Genomic DNA, 18186 nt, shown 5'->3' with positions numbered 1-18186 from the left:
AATGTTTTAAATGTTCTATGTTGCATTCAATTTAGTTACTCAAAGTGAAATCCCCTTCGAGCTTTCTGAGTGTTGCGGCAGGTGCATTTGGATTAATGACAACAGGAGTTAAATAGATATAACTGTTTTTGTCTAGTACTTGCTAAGAACAAAATATTATACTTTTTTATTAAAATAATACATAATAACAAACCCACGTTTTCATTTTCATAAAATATAGAAAAAACGTTTTGTGTCAAACACTATTTTAAATACTACTAATTCTAACAGTACTTTTCTATAAATAAATGCATTTGCATCTGTTATAATTCGTCGGTTTCAAATGTATTGTACTCATAATTTACCGGTCCATAATATTATAGATAAATAATCATTTATTATAATGACTTGTGTGTTGGCAAGTATATAACTTTAAACTGCAATTTTACACTTCCATGTATATATGTAATGGATCGAATGGACCACTCTCACTTGAATGCTTAGATTGACTTGTTCAGTATTTAGCAGTTATGAACTTGATTATTTATATAATGATTTATGTACATTATGTTTGTGTATGTGTATATAACACCCGGCCATACGGGCCTATAATTAACTGACCTCGCTCACAGTTTATTCTTTATTCATATATAACAGCGTATACATATGGACGCAACACGTAAAATTGAAATATTATCATGTCATAAACTTGAAAGCAAATGTTAATGTTTTTTATAAGTTGAAAATATACCACTTCTGGCGCTTTCAAATTAAAATTACACGGTTCCTACATCTTATCAAATTGATCAAAAATTACACTTGAAAATAAATAACATTATTTTGATCAGATTTCAATATATTTTTGAATATAATTATTGACATCATAACTATTATTAAATTAGTGAACATTTTTAAAGTAAAATATGTGTAACATATCTAGATATTTAATGTTAGATTTCCTTAAAGTTACTAGGCAAAATAAAAGAACCCAATTCAAATGGGCTTCTACAGCATTGATCTCATTTTGAAAAGCACATTATTTAAATGATATAAAGAAATATTAGCAGCGTCACGACAAAACCAACATAGTGCGTTTGCGACCAGCATGGATCTAGACCAGCCTGCGCGTCCGCGCAGTCTGATCAGGATCCATGCTGTTCGCTTACAAACCCTATTACAAATAGAGAAACTGATATCGTACAGCATGGATCCTGATCAGACTGCGTGGTCTGGATCCATGCTGGTCGCAAACGCATTACTTTGGTTTTGTCGTACCGCGGCTCATTTATTCTGTATGTCTACACACTAAATTAACATGTGATAGGTAACTAATGTAAAAGTTTTCTTCAAAGTTTAAGACGATTTGTAAATTATATTATATATTTGCGAAGTAAAATCTACGTCCGTCACTGTTTTTATAGAAGAATAAATTTCCACAATATAATATTGATGACAATGCTATGATGAAATTATGAGAACTCCAACATGGATTAAAGTTTATCAAATCCTTTTATTCAAATGTCTTGATTTGACATGATTTACATATCTTATAAACAATTGGAGAACCTGCATTGTATATTTTGTAATTAACAGACAGTTTTCATGATTGTTTACACGATTTAAACATAATATAAGACAACTGTAGTTCGTTCGTTCGTTCGTTCGTTCGTTAATAATGCTGAATCAAATAATACTAGTATATGTTTTCCAACTAAATTGCAAAACTGTTGCTGTTCAAATGGTTCTATCAGATTTTCGACTAACACATATATTTTGAGACAAACTATATCACATGTTATAACATTAAGGACTTAAAAAAATTATAGACAGTAATAAGATTTAATACATTCAAAATATTTCACTCTGTAAACATTTTAGGATTTGATAGATTCGGGGTTCATATTTTAAAAGTATTCAACCTTATTTTATTGTTATTCTCGTGTGTTAACTCTCGTACATGCACGTCGTTGACATGCCAACAAAGGGCATAAGCAGACGACTGAAGATCTTCTGCAATGTGCAAAACGTGGCTTGTATGAAGCAAGTTGCCGTTGTCCTGATAGAAACCAAGAGGAATGGCCCTACAAATAAATGTAGACAAAGACGACGAGGAAGGGTAAAAGGTACTAGTGCGCTATGTCGGCTTGAAGGTCGGCGCCCTCTGCCTAGCAATAATATAATTTCGTAAAGACATTTTGAAAGATAAAACTTTATAAACTTTAAAATTGTAAGAATTCTTAAAGTACAGTTGATTACATCGCTAAATTTCATTAGATTCTGAGAATCGTTGTTATCATATTGTTTGTCTGTGAAGCATTTATTATCATGTATTAAAATCAATATATTGGTTGTTTTCTTTTTCCGCGTGCCTACTTAACATTATTTTTTATACTATTATAACTTTTATTCGTATTATGTTTTCTTTAAATTGCATGTGTATTAATTGACAGATACACTTTAATTTAAATCTGTATACCAGATTTAAGCTATAAGAATGTAAATATATAACGATGATGCATTCGTGTTTTTTCTAAATCATATTCATGTATTAAATTAATTTTACTTTGAAAGTAACTGATGATTAAAAAGGGTAGTGATATTGGTATATTCAACTTTAATTATTTTTTGCTTGATGATATGTAATATGTATATACGTTAAATCGGACATTAACCCATATCAGCAATCTTTAAATGTTTATACAGGTGTTTTATCAGTTTTGTTTTGTATATATACATGAGATATTTAATGTAGATTTAGAGTATGTTTCAAGATTAGCTATTATAGGAAAACAAGATGTTTACCATAAAACTTTTTCAGAACCTAATTAATTGCAAAGGAAAGGAGGCAGTAAAACAAATTTTAATAGAAATACTTATAAACGAGGTAAAATTACTTATATACATATAAACAAGGTCAAGATACTTGACTTGGAATGTTACATTTTCTGTGTGGCACATCTAGCACTTGATTCTTTTATTCCTTTATGAATGTAACAATATTAACACTAGCTGTCATATTTCAGTTACTTGATATGATGATCATATACCATATATTTACAAACTGTAATAATAAATAGATAATAGTGTGGTCTTTGCGTCGTTATCGTCTACGGACTTGGCACCGACTCTTATACTCTAGAATAATCCATCATTTTCAAGTCAAAATAGAACATTTGAGCCGCGTCACGACAAAACCAACATAGTGCGTTTGCGACCAGCATGGATCAAGACCAGCCTGCGCATCCGCGCAGTTTGATCAGGATCCATGATGTTCGCTATCAGTTTCTCTACTTGTTATAGGGTTTGTAAGCGAACAGCATGGATCCTTATCAGACTGCGCGGAGGCGCAGGCTGGTCTGAATCCATGCTAGTCGCAAACCCACTATGTTGGTTTTGTCATGACGCGGCTCATTTATTTTACATTGTTCTTAAACGTCTCGGTTCACGTTACCTTCTCGGGTTCACATTATATTAGTAACACTTTCAGGGGGATCTGATATGTTCATGATATAATCCAAAGTGTTCCTTTAATTTTGTTTTAAAAAAATTAAGAGAACATGTGTGTAAATAGTGAAAACATTCATAATGTAATTATATACATGTATATACATATTATCACTCCCTTGCGTAAATGTAAGTACTTAAATACTACGATTCAACATAATTGACCAATTTCATTGTTTACATTTATTTATTGAGGGAGAAAAGAATAATGTTATACACGCTATGGTTGTTTTTTGTTACCTTATGAGAAGCAAAACAGGCAAAGTGAAAAATAACGATATACATGTAAGAAGCAAATGGAAACCCAAATGTGAAGATACAAGAAGTACATACCACATGTAGTTGTAACATTTAAATGAAGATACATGGAACATATGGTAACCAAAAATAAAATCCAAAAAGCATATAGTAACGAAAAAACAATAAAGCACATAGTAAACAAGAAGAGAAAATACAAGATGCAAATAGTAATCAAAATTAAAAATACAAAAAGTACTTAGTTACCAAAAGATGCAGATACATGAAGCGTATATGGGGACCCGAAAATGTGAGTACAACAGAGACACAGTGACCCTAAAATTAAGATACCAGAAAGACATGTAAACAAAAATTAATATACAAGAAGCAAACGACTCAGTATCGCTTCTATATGAAATTGATCATAATAATAAAATTAATTTAAGATTTCGTAACAAATTCAGGGCTTATCCTTAATATTTTCCTCGTGTGCTTAAAGATATAATCATATTAAATCAGATTATGAGGAATCGAAAGTATTTAGATTCAAGTCTTTTTCTCTGTTTCTATAAGTTTTAAATCTTACATTAGTATAAAATATAATCTAGTGACAGATGCAGAACTTATTACTATACAAAACACTCTTGCAGTGGATATAATTTGTATTTCAATAAATCTTTGAAATGTATAATTGACGTTAATATTTGTATAGAATACATATTTCTGTCGGAAAGACACATTAATTAAGATTTTATAGTTTACACACTCATTCTGCTTTAAATTTGTTTTCTTCAAAATTGTGTATTGCGACTGGGTATTACAAAGAACATATGTGAGGTACAATCGCAACTTATTGTCTTCATATAATTTCACATTGTTTCCGTTGTCTTCGGTTGTATGTATATAATGTTATTCTGATGGCACAAACCTGATAAACAAACAGTTTTGTTATACAAACATCATTAGTAGTATAAACATTTTATCATGCTGTTAGTTTGCAAAAATTTTGATTGCAAACAATTACCATGCAAACAATAACCATCAAGGGACTCATTATTGGTAATAAAGAATGTGCTCCAGAAGTGCATGATTATTCTAATGAATATACTTTTAACAGGCAATAAGACAGCTTGTATGCTAACAAACATATAATTATGCTTTCCTGAATGTTCCTATGTTATAAATCAACTATTTGCTGGGTTCGTTTGTTATCGGATGATTTGGTACGTGTGTACTATCATTGAAGAGAAAGCATATTTGAGCCGCGTCACGACAAAACCATCATAATGCGTTTGCGACAAGCATGGCTCCAGACCAGCCTGCGCATCCGCGCAGTCTGATCAGGATCCATGCTGTTCGCTTACCAACCATTTTACAAGTAGAGAAACTGATAGCGAACAGCATGGATCCTGATCAGACTGCGCAGATGCGCAGACTGGTCTGGATCCATGCTGGTCGCAAACGCATTATGTTGGTTTTGTCGTGACGCGGCTCGTTTATTCAGTGATGATTTTTAAAACCGTAACCACATTAAATATCATAAATAGACTAGTTCATATATCAATCTGGATAAAACATTTTTCACTTTAGGGAAAATTTAAAAATATTTAGTGACCAGTGTAGATTAATATCGTACGACACAGACGGATAGGCTGATTTTTCACTGGACTGCACTGTCAAAGCGAAAGTATTTCAGCAGCTTTATTCATTGCAGTAAGTACAAAGGCTAGAATAATACCCTTAATGAGTTTGTAACAATTTTGCAAACGGAAACCGATTGATAATTTTTAATGAAAGAAATGGTGGCGATGGCAAATATACCACACACGCACGCACCAACGCATACGCACGCACGCACACACACACGCACGTGCGCGCGCACGCACGCACGCACGCACACACACACACACACAGGTTTTTACGTTCCATAATATTATTACTCTCGGGGTTTCAGGATACAATAAGCTACATTTTCTTTTAAACAACTAGTATAATTGAAACAAAGATATGCTTAGTTGTAGCGATGTTCGCCGAGTAGAAATCACTTTAAACACCTTTACATAATTAAATAAAATGCACAGTCTGTAAATTATTAAAATCATTGGGAGATGTATGCTTAACAAGGGGAAAAACTCGTGCTTGAGAAAAGCTAAAACTGAAGTACAGTAAGTCTCTCTTAAAAACTAAATAGACCTTAAAGAAGAGATTCAAATATATCTATTTGATTTCCAAAGTACAAAGTCGAAAAGGTTCCCTGACTGGGTCGATATTTCAAAAAGCTCTTTTACCATGATGCTTCACATGTTGTCAATTTCTGCAAGTCTGCATTGTTTGATACATTCAATTTTATTCGGCAGTAACCTTTTCTTATATTATTCACTTTTGAAACATGGAAAGACTGAGGCACGGCACACTTTGAAAATAGTCTATTTCAGTATCGTATTATATAGTGTTCAAGAAGGCAGCCCTACGTCAGTAACGCCCCAACAGTAAAGTACAGTTTGTTGTATTCTACAACTATATGTTTATGCACCTTGAAATCGGTGACGGTATGTGATGCATTGCCATAACCGTAATTATCACTTTGAATTAACACTTTAACGGTTAGTACATGTTACTATAGGAGTATAATAGTAGAATAACGGGACTACAGGCTTATGAATGACTAAGTTTCAGTACAGGTTGGTGTGAGAAGAGAATAGGTTACTAATCCATCTTGCATTTAAGGAAGAACAACCAATATTTATTCATGTTTTTTTTATTGATGATTACTACCTTATGTCACATAATTTCCGGCTTGTACACATAGCAGTACCTCTTTGTTTCAAGTACATGTAATAATATAACAAAATTAACAATGTCACAATGATTAGGGGCATATATGTAAAATATGTCAATTAATTCAACATAGAAATAACAAATTGACAAATTTATTGAATGCAGAATGTATACACTGTACAAATTTGTTATGTACTTTTAACGAAAATCTGAAATTATCAAGAGCTTTAAATCATTACTCCAGTTAATTTGACTTAATTACTTAAATTAACTGACAATACTAAATAGATTAATTCTTGTTGTTGGTAATATGCATTGCTCCTAAAGATAAAAACTCACCAAAATCACATCTGAAATATACTTATAATCTTCATGAAGGTGCAGGATACTCTAGAATTCGCCCGATTCCTTTAAAATATACTAACACACAATGAAATCTATGGCTTTTTCAAAAATGCCTAATTAACTGTCAATCATACGTTTATAGATTTTTCACAAAAAATATTCAAAGTTTCTTACTTGTATGTCGCCATCTGTCAATGCTTGATATTCAATTTTCTTACATTCTTTTAGAGACTCGCTACCAACATATTTAGTTACGGGTAAATACCCAAAAACTACTGATTATTATCTACACACAAACAAGAAAGAATTACAATGACAGAGAAATGCCAAAAGCTTTCTGTACCATCAAAAACTCATGTCTGTGTTATAATTAAATTTGACCGGGGCCATAGTTTGAATATGCCCCCCTATCCCCTTCATTTTTTGTGGTCATCTGCTGTGATTTTCTTAAAAGACTGTTTCGCATTAATTCTAACTTTGGTAAAATACGCACTGCAGTTACTTTGTATTTAATCAAAGATTAAAAAGATCATTTTCAGCGGAAGTAACTACATACTACAATGACCATTTCTATAATATGATTTACTTAATCTGAAGAATGAGATCATAGCAAGAAAAGCTTGAGATGTCCCGCTGATGTGGGCTCCACGTCCATACCAGCAAGTACGCAGATTCTCTGACCCATATGGGTTCGTCCCGGCAGCAAATATCAATAAACGTATAAACAATTACATGTGCTGGTGAGTCTGAGCCAAAACAGATTCCTTCAAGGTATGTTAATTGTTTTGATAAACATATGTCTAAATGAATGAATTTTTATTCAGCCATTAAAAACAGGTAATTTTCATTCTGGTACTGGCATTACCGTTTTTAAGATGTTTTATGTGTTACATGTATAAGTTACCAAATTACATTTGGCCTAAAACACCAACATGTATATTCAAACTCTTCAAGTAGTATCTTTCTTGTAATCTAAATATCGTAAAAATATGGTAACATGTCCTAACCATGCTCAACATTTTCGTTATCAATATATTTTAGTAGTCCGTGTTAGTACGGCGTTTAGAAGAGATAAGAAGGGAAGTAACTGTATGAGACGTCTGCAGTTTTAAGACGAGGTAAAATCCAACGTTTCGCTGTTAAAATGACTGACGCAGGACTGGAAAGGTTCGCAATAATTTTAGTCGGATAGTTAGATACAAAACATAACTTCGATTTAGATTACTATTACGTAATTAATAAAACCAAACGTTTTACCATTAAAACTGTTCGAGCAAATGGCGTTTAGTAAAAGAAGGGAAGGAACTCAAATGTGATTATTTTCTACACTTAGTCATGTACTGAACAGAAATATGTTTAAATTATGTTTACATTATGTTATGTGATGCAGATATATTATATATATCTATTTTAGCCCTCCCAGACCACAACGTGTGATTGCATTTGATGTTATTTCTACTGCAAATCCTGTGTATGCGGACACGAAAAATCTTGTTAAAAAGGGTCATGAAGGTCAGTTATCTCTTGTTCGTGTTTGTTGGCGTGCAGAATGCCTTTGGGTGTATATACATGTTTCTTTAATATATGCACTGCTTACAGCTGAACAACTGTCATAATTATGTTGAGTACATATGTAGAATTCTAAAATGTACAATAGAGAAAATAAGAATCCCTAAAGAAAGCCCAACACGCCAAAATTGAAAACGTTGCAGGCTCGGTTTGATTGAGCCTGTTCATGGACGGTACTGTCAAGTGCAAAAACTTTGTAGGCCCATTTGGACATTGTGTGACATGACTGATATACTCAAACACAAAGAGACATTAAAACAATTCTTTCTTTCAAATGCAGGACAGTTAATGAAAATCAAATACATTTATCAAAGATTTATTCATTTGAGAAGTGGGGTGTAGAGTGGGTAGAGCTTGTCACATGTGACAAAGCATTACTTTAAACACCTTTTATTGCTGACATAACCAAACCATCTCATTCATTGACGAAATATAGGATATAATTTATTACTCATTTAGATTTTGAAATAAATAACATCTAATGAAAGACACATTCAAGATTATAGAAGACAGTTACATAATTATTATAGTGTGATATATAATTTATTTTATATAAACTTTTGAACCTGTATAATTGCAATCATAAATTTACACAAAGGGAACATCATAGAAATGCTCAAACTAGTATAGGCCAAAAGGCCTACATTGTTCAACAAATTATTTTCTTATATATAGATATTAATCAACATTGTTCCTCATTTTGCATGTTTATTTCTATCAGATACTGAAATGCTGTTAAAGTTTGAAGACGGTCTTGTTGACAGAGCAGTGTCTGACCTGCCAAATATAGCATCTCAGGTGTTCTCGTTAAACAAGGACCAAAATAGTGAAATAAAACGACAACAAAAACATTTGACCATTATACAGGTGAGCTTGACTAGTACTGTGAGTCTGTGACACAGTTGGTGTCTTAAAAGTTGTTGTTGTTTTGAAATAAAGTTGTAACAAGTAAACTTTGTGTACATCTTTAGTCGATTGTTTCTTAAATATGCCTTTTTACTCATTTCCAAAATGTATTTTCTAAAAAAAAAATTTGCAGAAGTCAGATGTGTAAGGACTTTAGGCTGTCTACATATTACAAAATATTTACGAAAATCAATAGTTTTTTTTTTTCATATTTTATTTCATAAACAAATATAATTTGATAAAATGCCATCCTTACGCATGTTTTGAAATGTGCTTTTAACTTATTTGTTTTAGGACAAGGTGAAAGAGGGTAAGAATTAAAACAGTATAGATTAACCATCAATATTTGTTTCGTTATTAATTCGTTTTAATGTGATAATTAAGTATGTGTTCAATATACTAGTATAAATACATTTACTTCACAATTATACAAGTGTGTAGAACATTTTACTTACTATTCATCACCATAGTCTGTGTAGATTTATCAATAAATACACTAGTGACAAATAAGTCGAAGTGAGATTTTTGGACTACTTTTAGTATGTCTACCCTTTTAGTCCAGCTGTTGAAGGTTTGAGTCCTAATCGGATATCATGACCTTGCTACTCGGATATCATGACCTTGCTACTCGGATATCATCACCTTACTACTCGGATATCATGACCTTACTACTCGGATATCATGACCTTGCTACTCGGATATCATCACCTTGCTACTCGGATATCATGACCTTGCTACTCGGATATCATCGCCTTACTACTCGGATATCATGACCTTGCTACTCGGATATCATCACCTTGCTACTCGGATATCATGACCTTGCTACTCGGATATCATCACCTTACTACTCGGATATCATCACCTTACTACTCGGATATCATGACCTTGCTACTCGGATATCATGACCTTGCTACTCGGATATCATCACCTTACTACTCGGATATCATCACCATGCTACTCGGATATCATGACATTGCTACTCGGATATCATGACCTTGCTACTCGGATATCATGACCTTGCTACTCGGATATCATGACCTTGCTACTCGGATATCATGACCTTGCTACTCGGATATCATCACCTTACTACTCGGATATCATCACCATGCTACTCGGATATCATGACCTTGCTACTCGGATATCATGACCTTGCTACTCGGATATCATGACCTTACTACTCGGATATCATCACCTTACTACTCGGATATCATCGCCTTGCTACTCGGATATCATCACCTTACTACTCGGATATCATGACCTTGCTACTCGGATATCATGACCTTGCTACTCGGATATCATGACCTTGCTACTCGGATATCATCACCTTACTACTCGGATATCATCACCTTGCTACTCGGATATCATCGCCTTGCTACTCGGATATCATGACCTTGCTACTCGGATATCATGACCTTGCTACTCGGATATCATCACCTTACTACTCGGATATCATCACCTTGCTACTCGGATATCATCGCCTTGCTACTCGGGAATCATCACCTTACTACTCGGATATCATGACCTTGCTACTCGGATATCATGACCTTGCTACTCGGATATCATGACCTTGCTACTCGGATATCATCACCTTACTACTCGGATATCATCACCTTGCTACTCGGATATCATCACCTTGCTACTCGGATATCATGACCTTGCTACTCGGATATCATGACCTTGCTACTCGGATATCATCACCTTACTACTCGGATATCATCACCTTGCTACTCGGATATCATCGCCTTGCTACTCGGGAATCATCACCTTACTACTCGGATATCATGACCTTGCTACTCGGATATCATGACCTTGCTACTCGGAATTTATTTAAATAGGTTACAAAACCTTGATTCACACTCCTTCATAAATTTGTTAAAAGATAACTTACTCGTCAGTCATAAATTAATAAATAATGAATAATTTTTGCATTATAATATTAGTATTGCCATTGCAATGTTGCCTATATATGTATTTCATCAATGTAACATGTTGAAAACGTAATTTTCTGAATAATACACAGGTGAAGAAAAGGTGAATGAGATCAAATTAGAAATACAATGTGTGATGAACAAAATCTTTATGAAAGAAGAGGAAAGTAAAGATAGCAGTAAAAGAATTAAAGTTATAGACTCCGGTAATTGTGTGTGCTTTATTAAAGATCCTGTATATCGTTGGTGGTGGTCGTGTTGGTAGTTTTCACTCCGGATTCCGACAGGAAGCCACATTGAATTCACCAGAGCACAGTTCAACCACCGCACCGTTCCTGGGCTGTCAAGCAGTTTATCAGTACTAGTTGCATTCACTTTTGCAAGGAACTTCACCAACTTGAAACCTATGTTATCTTTCATTATAAGAACGTGATTTTATGATACTCAAATTTTATTTGTAATTTGCTTTAAATCACATTTCTGCATAATGATATGGTAGCGTAAAGTCTTGTATATTCGTGTATTATGATGTTTTGAACACACCGATATATACTTGCAGATCTTAACTAAACTTATTTTCTTCCAGAGATTAAGTCATTGATAACAAAGGTATTAAACAAAGAACACGAGTTATCTCATCTTAAGGAAAATACAGACGTAGAAACCAGGTATATCTAATATAATATCACAAACATTTAATCAAAACCATATTTTTTAACATTAAGCAAACTTGGAAAAGAAAGGAAAGTCTAACACTAGGTAAAATTGAACAAAATTTAATGATCAATCGGTTTTGATGATATCATCACCTTTCTACAGGATTTATTTTCGAAACTGTTATTTGTAGAATTTTTTTGCATTAAAATTGTGTAACGGCTTCAAAACCACTTTGCATTTGTTTATGGTACATTAAGAGTATATTATACCCCGGTCACATATTCACGGAATACGCCCACGGAAGAGCCACGGATTAATTCCGGCATCGTCCGTAGCTACCCGTACTGGTCAGTAGCTCTCCGTATTGTAACCGTAATCAATCGTAGTAGTCCTTGTATATCCGTAGCGATCCTTGACAATTTTTGAACATGCACAAAAATTTGCTACGGAAAAATCAACCGTAGCGTATCCCTACTAGTCCGTATTAATCCGTACTGATACGTACTGGTCCGCACGAAAACCGTACTAGTCCGTACTGATTCGTAGTCCACCAACTTGTCAAGGATTTCCACGGTTTTGTACGGAGAACTACGTATTTGTACGGTTACCCTACGTATAAGCTACGGTTTTAATACGGATTAATACGGCATTGTCACGGAAAGCCACGATCGTAATATGTTGTACTACGGAGAGGCAAGGATTAGCACGGTCTTATACGGTTTATTGCGTTGCAACACGAAACGGTACGGAATGGTACGGTCCACCACTGTTTAGTACGGATGAATTAATTTTCAAGGGTATAAATACTACCTTCTTGTTAAAAACAGACATATTTGCGGAAACATTTAATAAATGATAATTGCCATTTACTGGCTGCAACTTTATATTGAAATGGCTCAGAATGCGGAGGCAGTGGTCGAGCTTCTTGATGACATACATAATGATAGAAGTAAATTTATATTAATATCGTACTACAATTCATAAGTAATAGAATAACATTTAATGTTACATATTTTACAAACATTGGATCGTGAAATTGGAGTAAATATGTACATAAAACGAAGTGTCTCATAAGCCTCGGAGGCTCTTGAGTGATAATAAGATTAATTAACAAGCTTTTTACATATTTTTAAAACATAAACATCACGATAATTAATGTAATTGTTAGATGAACAGCAAATCTTAAAGCAGTATTGATCAACATTTTTCATTAATGATTACTAGACGTCCATATCTAATCAGGTAAGAGAAGACAGACGAGATGGTGGACTAGAGATGGGCTTTTACGAAGACCGCTTCAAGTTAAGTATGAGGCTCTCATGGTCGAACTTGTTGAGGATCCAGCGTCCTTCAAGAAATTCACTTTAATCGGACCTGATGTGTCTCGGGGATCGGACGCGACTAGGCCGAGTCCTCTCCGCCAAAATCATTGAACTCTGCAATTCGTTTTCTAGGTGTTCTTTTTCTTTTGAGGCATTTTGAAAATGAGCAAGCAATAGGTTGTGGACTGATGTATTAGGTCCGTATAGATCCGTTGCAATTCGTTCTTCTCCGTATCAATACGTTCTCCTCCGTATCAGACCGTACTTATTCGTACTAACCCGTGCTTATACCGTAGCAGACCGTAGTGTATCCGTAGTGCGTCCGTCCTGATTCGTGTCGTTCCGTATCAAACCCTGTCGGTCCGTAACAATCCGTGTCTCTCCGGGGGCTTTTGGTGGTAAATTCGTCGGACTCCGTACTCATACCGTTGTGTGTCCGGACTGGAACCGTAGCGGACTACGAAATTTCACATTTCCGTAGTAATCCGTGAATGATTAGACCGTAGCTCTTCCGTGGCATTATCCGTGAATATGTGACCGGGGCATTAAAGACCGCCTGGATTAACAAAATAAAGAAAGTGGTATATAAGACAGATTCCACACAAGATATACTTTTAAGGTGTCTTATATATATCCGTTACATAGTAATGGACAGTAACTAGGGGACTGAGCAACAGTTAGGAAAATCGGTGCAATTTATGGCTGAAACATTCAAAGCGTATAGTAAATAAAATTAAAAGAAATTAATAAGCTTGCATACTACTGCTAAGACATTAAATTTTAAACATTATTCAAACAAATTCAGGATAATGAATTGTAGAGCCGAACGGTCGACTGATATCTTGGGGTATCAAACTCGTAGGTCAAATACCAACAAATTTTAAGGTACTCTCTCCGTAAAATTAATTTGTTTGTCATTCAATGTAACCATTTCTTTATGTTATCTCAAAGTTTTTAGCGTGGGCTTATTAGTAGTTTTCCGTGTAACCGGTATTTATATTCATTTATTAAAAATAGTTAAGAGAGCTTCAATGTCTTTAATTCAATTGACCTATCTTTGACGTTTTAGTTATTCCAAGGGCAATGAATGACATCTTGCATTCCAAAGCTATTATGTTTAATTATTCCATGCATGTCGTAAATAAGGCATGTGACCTATTGGATATTTCTCCTGCAGTACAGAATAAATTTGATTACATCAACACATTCAGTATGACTTGAATTTTCTACCAAACAAACATTGCTTGTTTTAGAAATCTAAAGAAACAACTAGAGAAAACAGATAAGTACAGACAAGACGTAGAACAGTTTGAACAAGCATCGTCTTCTACCTATAATGATCTACAGATGGTTAAACATGAAATAGAGCAATTAAAGAAACAAAGTAAGTTTCTCATAGATTAAAGTTACATTAAAAAATATGTAAAAATATTTTGCCATCGGCCTAAAAATCAAGCATTATACAGTTTCATAAACCTTTTTAACAGTTATGTTGTAAATATCATCAAATATTGTTCATAAACTAGGATTTTAAACGGAAAACCCCACGGTAACACTAAAGTTCGTATACGAATTTTAACATGCAAATGAAGACAATAATCTTATGCTCTAATTCGTTACACTCAAACGAGCATAAATCATTTACATTCTTTAATAATACACCTTTGAAATAATAAACAACACAACACAGAGTTTAAAGAGGCTAGAGAGAGTATTTGTAAGCCGTCTCCACTAACCGTTTATTTTCCCAACCAACAAAAACAAAATTCTGGATATAAATCTACATATCAATTTTTGTTAAGACAAAAGTCCAAAAAAGCTTCCATATGACTTATAGTAGTAAATTTACTAAGCAAATTCATCTGTTAAAAAATGCCAAATACATCGTGTAAAGAAATATAAACTTTCCAATATAACTGAATAATAGAGTTGTGTAAAAACAGAAGTTTTTGGAAATGTTCGAAAAGTCAGGTTGCTGCGAGCGGGATACCCAACCCTAACTCCAACGTGGTATTGTTGAAGGATTAATCCAGGCTCAAGACCAGCGGCTCCTTCGAACCTACCTGACGTAAAACCCGAAATTTAGAGGTCTGAAATTTTTTGTCATAATGGAAAAAGGAAACGAATTTTGAAAATTATAAATAGACAAAAACACAGATAATTTGTCACTGAAATAAACTCATTTCATGTACATAATTATATGCAAACAGAATAATAATTCACAATGAATCAAAACGGAATTAAATGAATATGCCTCATCAATTTTGAAAGTCCATTTTTTTTTTTTGCGTATAAAGACACACGTTTACTTTGCTCTGAGCTGTACATAATCCTGAAAAAGAAAACAATTGTAAGAAACATTTACATAACTTTCTGTATAATATGATCGAAAATATTTCAATATTTTCGGAAATTTCACATCTAAACGGCTTGACAAATAAACCTCGAATGCCCGCTTTACTAATTACAAGAAACTCGTGCACTATTGCCGCCAAAAACATAACTTCCGATTACTTCCTTATAAGGAAATACTAAGTTACGGTGTATGATTCCGATAATAAATACATAGCTCGTGTATGCGCTTCGTCACATTGTTATAGTTGCTGTCTGGAACACAGTAAACATGAGATTTTCTTGTGCAAACGTTTTAGCTTCACGGTGAACTAGGCCTGTGGTTCAGAAAAAAGTAATCATCTCATAAAAAGGATTAAATTTGTATGAAAACATCCGTTACAATGCGGAAATATACCGTTACATTAGAACTGCTGCACATAGTCATGTTTGTTGTTTTAATATTGATATACGGATGAACCGAGGGCGGAGTTTCTCATGCAAACAGAAATGATTATTATTGTACTTCCGATTTCGCCACAATTAGGTTGCCCATTTTTATGCTTATAAAACTTATTTTGGTTGTCTTGACACAAAAATATAATCTGGAGTCGATATAAAACCAAATTTATTTATAAAATGTCGCCATTTCTGTTTTTATGAAATTTATTTAATGTAGCTTTAAGATATTTTGAGGTTTTTATCAATAACTAGTTCAATTAATTTTAAGGATCTTATGAGATATAATAGAAGCAGGTTGCTTGTTCAAGCACTGTTTGTTTGTGTTCCAACAATACGTTATATTTGTCAGGTGTAACAGAGAGATCAAATAGTTCAGTTAAATATATTCTTTCTTCTGTTTGTAACTACTGTATATGTATTAACTATGTATATAAATACACTATCGATACGTACCTTCAAATGGAGACGCTTCAAAAAACTATTGTTTTATATTTGTAAATGAATTCAAATACGAAATAAACTGCCAAACAGGTGACCAGTGCCATGAAAGGTACACAACTTAACTGGCTTGGAATGCTACACTAAATACTTACAGCCAACTCTCAACAATATCTCTCATATCCTTTGCTCCAAGTAGCACATTCAAAGAAACTGATTATACCAAACCTGAGCAACAGAAAGGTTTTGTTTTTGTTTTTGTTTTATCTTTCTTCCTTCTTTTATTTAGAAGAGATTATGGATAAGGATCCAGAAGCTACAGAGAGGTTACTGTCAGGGATTGTCGAGAAGGAATTACAATCAGACATTGAAGACTTAAAGTCTAAACTCCTTCAAGAAGGGAACCAAGCAAAATTACACATTGAAAAGGTAGGTTCAAAGATTTTTTTATCATATTTAGTGTATGACAGTCCGAGTACCATTGTTGTTTCTTGAGATTGTCTATAATTGTCCTTCTTGACCCTTAGTGTTTGCTATGATCAAAATATTTCATCATAATAAATACTGATGTAAATATCTAGAAAGCGTATATTACGTTCACCGATGGAAAGAAAGTGCTTTATATAAAGACAATTTGAAAGTGTGACGTTTAAATATTTCTTGAAATAAAGGCATTCTTTACAATGTCAATTCTTATCTTAACAAACTTATCCTATTTAATACATAAATAAATATTATATTTGGGAAAATTTTCCCTCCAAATTTCAGCTGACTGAAGAACGCAAGAAGCATAAACAGTTGACACAGACAATCCAAGTTTTACATGTGAGAACATTTTCTTAATTTTCTTCCGACGTTCGCTTATCCTTTGATGTTTTTTTTATTGCTGCTGTTTTTAATTTTAATAGTAATTAGAAAGCAAATTACTTAACCTAAGTATGGGAAGAATGAGCCTATTTCTTAGCAGTGAATATTTCTACCAAGAATTTTATTTTCATTTGAGGTGTCGTAAATATGAAGTAGATTGTTCTATTGTATCTGATCATAATATAATATAGAAATAATGGGCAATGTGTATCTTTATATACATGTATATATGCTGGGAGGTAGCTTTGTTATCTTAACATTATTTGAACTAAAAAATAGAGAAATATACTGACTTAAAGTGAAATAATATGTTTATGAAATTCTGTTGAATTTAGCAAACCCTTCGTGAGCAATGACTTTTTAACTTCTAGCTCTAGTCTAAGCTTAATTGCAAATATTATATTTTGTTGGCGTTCATGAAATGTCTCTATCAAACCAAAACTGTAAAATGTTAACTCAATACTTACTGTTCAGTCTGGCCGTTAGTATGGCGGCATTTCCCTCTTTCAGTATTTATATGAGCCGCGTCACGACAAAACCAACATAGTGCGTTTGCGACCAGCATGGATCCAGACCAACCTACGCAGGCTGGTCTGGATCTATGCTGGTCGCAAACCCATTATGTTGGTTTTGTCGTGACGCGGCTCAAATAATATCACGTTGTAGAAACGTAACGCAGCTCAAATGACCCGATTACAGCGTCAATTAAAGGAGATACAGACAAGGAACCGGCAAAAACAGAATCAGCTGAAACTGTTACAGACAAATATGGTACAAGCCGAGCAACAATTGATGAAATAACTGATTATAGTGTACATTTTTGTTGTATTTTTGTTCCGTTAATATCTACAATACAAAACTTA

At 33.6% G+C, this 18186-nt stretch overlaps 1 protein-coding gene across 1 annotated transcript; it reads left to right on the top strand.

Annotated features, from left to right (window-relative positions):
• The first annotated feature begins 7906 nt into the window (after positions 1 to 7906).
• LOC132753636 (coiled-coil domain-containing protein 122-like) lies at positions 7907 to 18182 on the top strand. Its single transcript, XM_060744130.1, has 10 exons — positions 7907 to 8010; positions 8258 to 8355; positions 9134 to 9279; positions 9613 to 9628; positions 11339 to 11452; positions 11833 to 11914; positions 14479 to 14609; positions 16746 to 16885; positions 17225 to 17281; positions 17990 to 18182. The coding sequence occupies exons 1-10, from the start codon at positions 7988 to 7990 to the stop codon at positions 18122 to 18124; spliced, it is 942 nt and encodes a 313-aa protein (XP_060600113.1). The 5' UTR covers positions 7907 to 7987; the 3' UTR covers positions 18125 to 18182.
• The last annotated feature ends 4 nt before the right edge of the window (positions 18183 to 18186 follow it).

Source organism: Ruditapes philippinarum, unplaced genomic scaffold, assembly GCF_026571515.1.
Source record: "Ruditapes philippinarum isolate M1 unplaced genomic scaffold, ASM2657151v2 ctg4066_1_1_1_1, whole genome shotgun sequence".
Lineage (NCBI taxonomy): Eukaryota > Metazoa > Mollusca > Bivalvia > Venerida > Veneridae > Ruditapes > Ruditapes philippinarum.
This window is presented reverse-complemented; position numbering and strand designations above follow the sequence as displayed.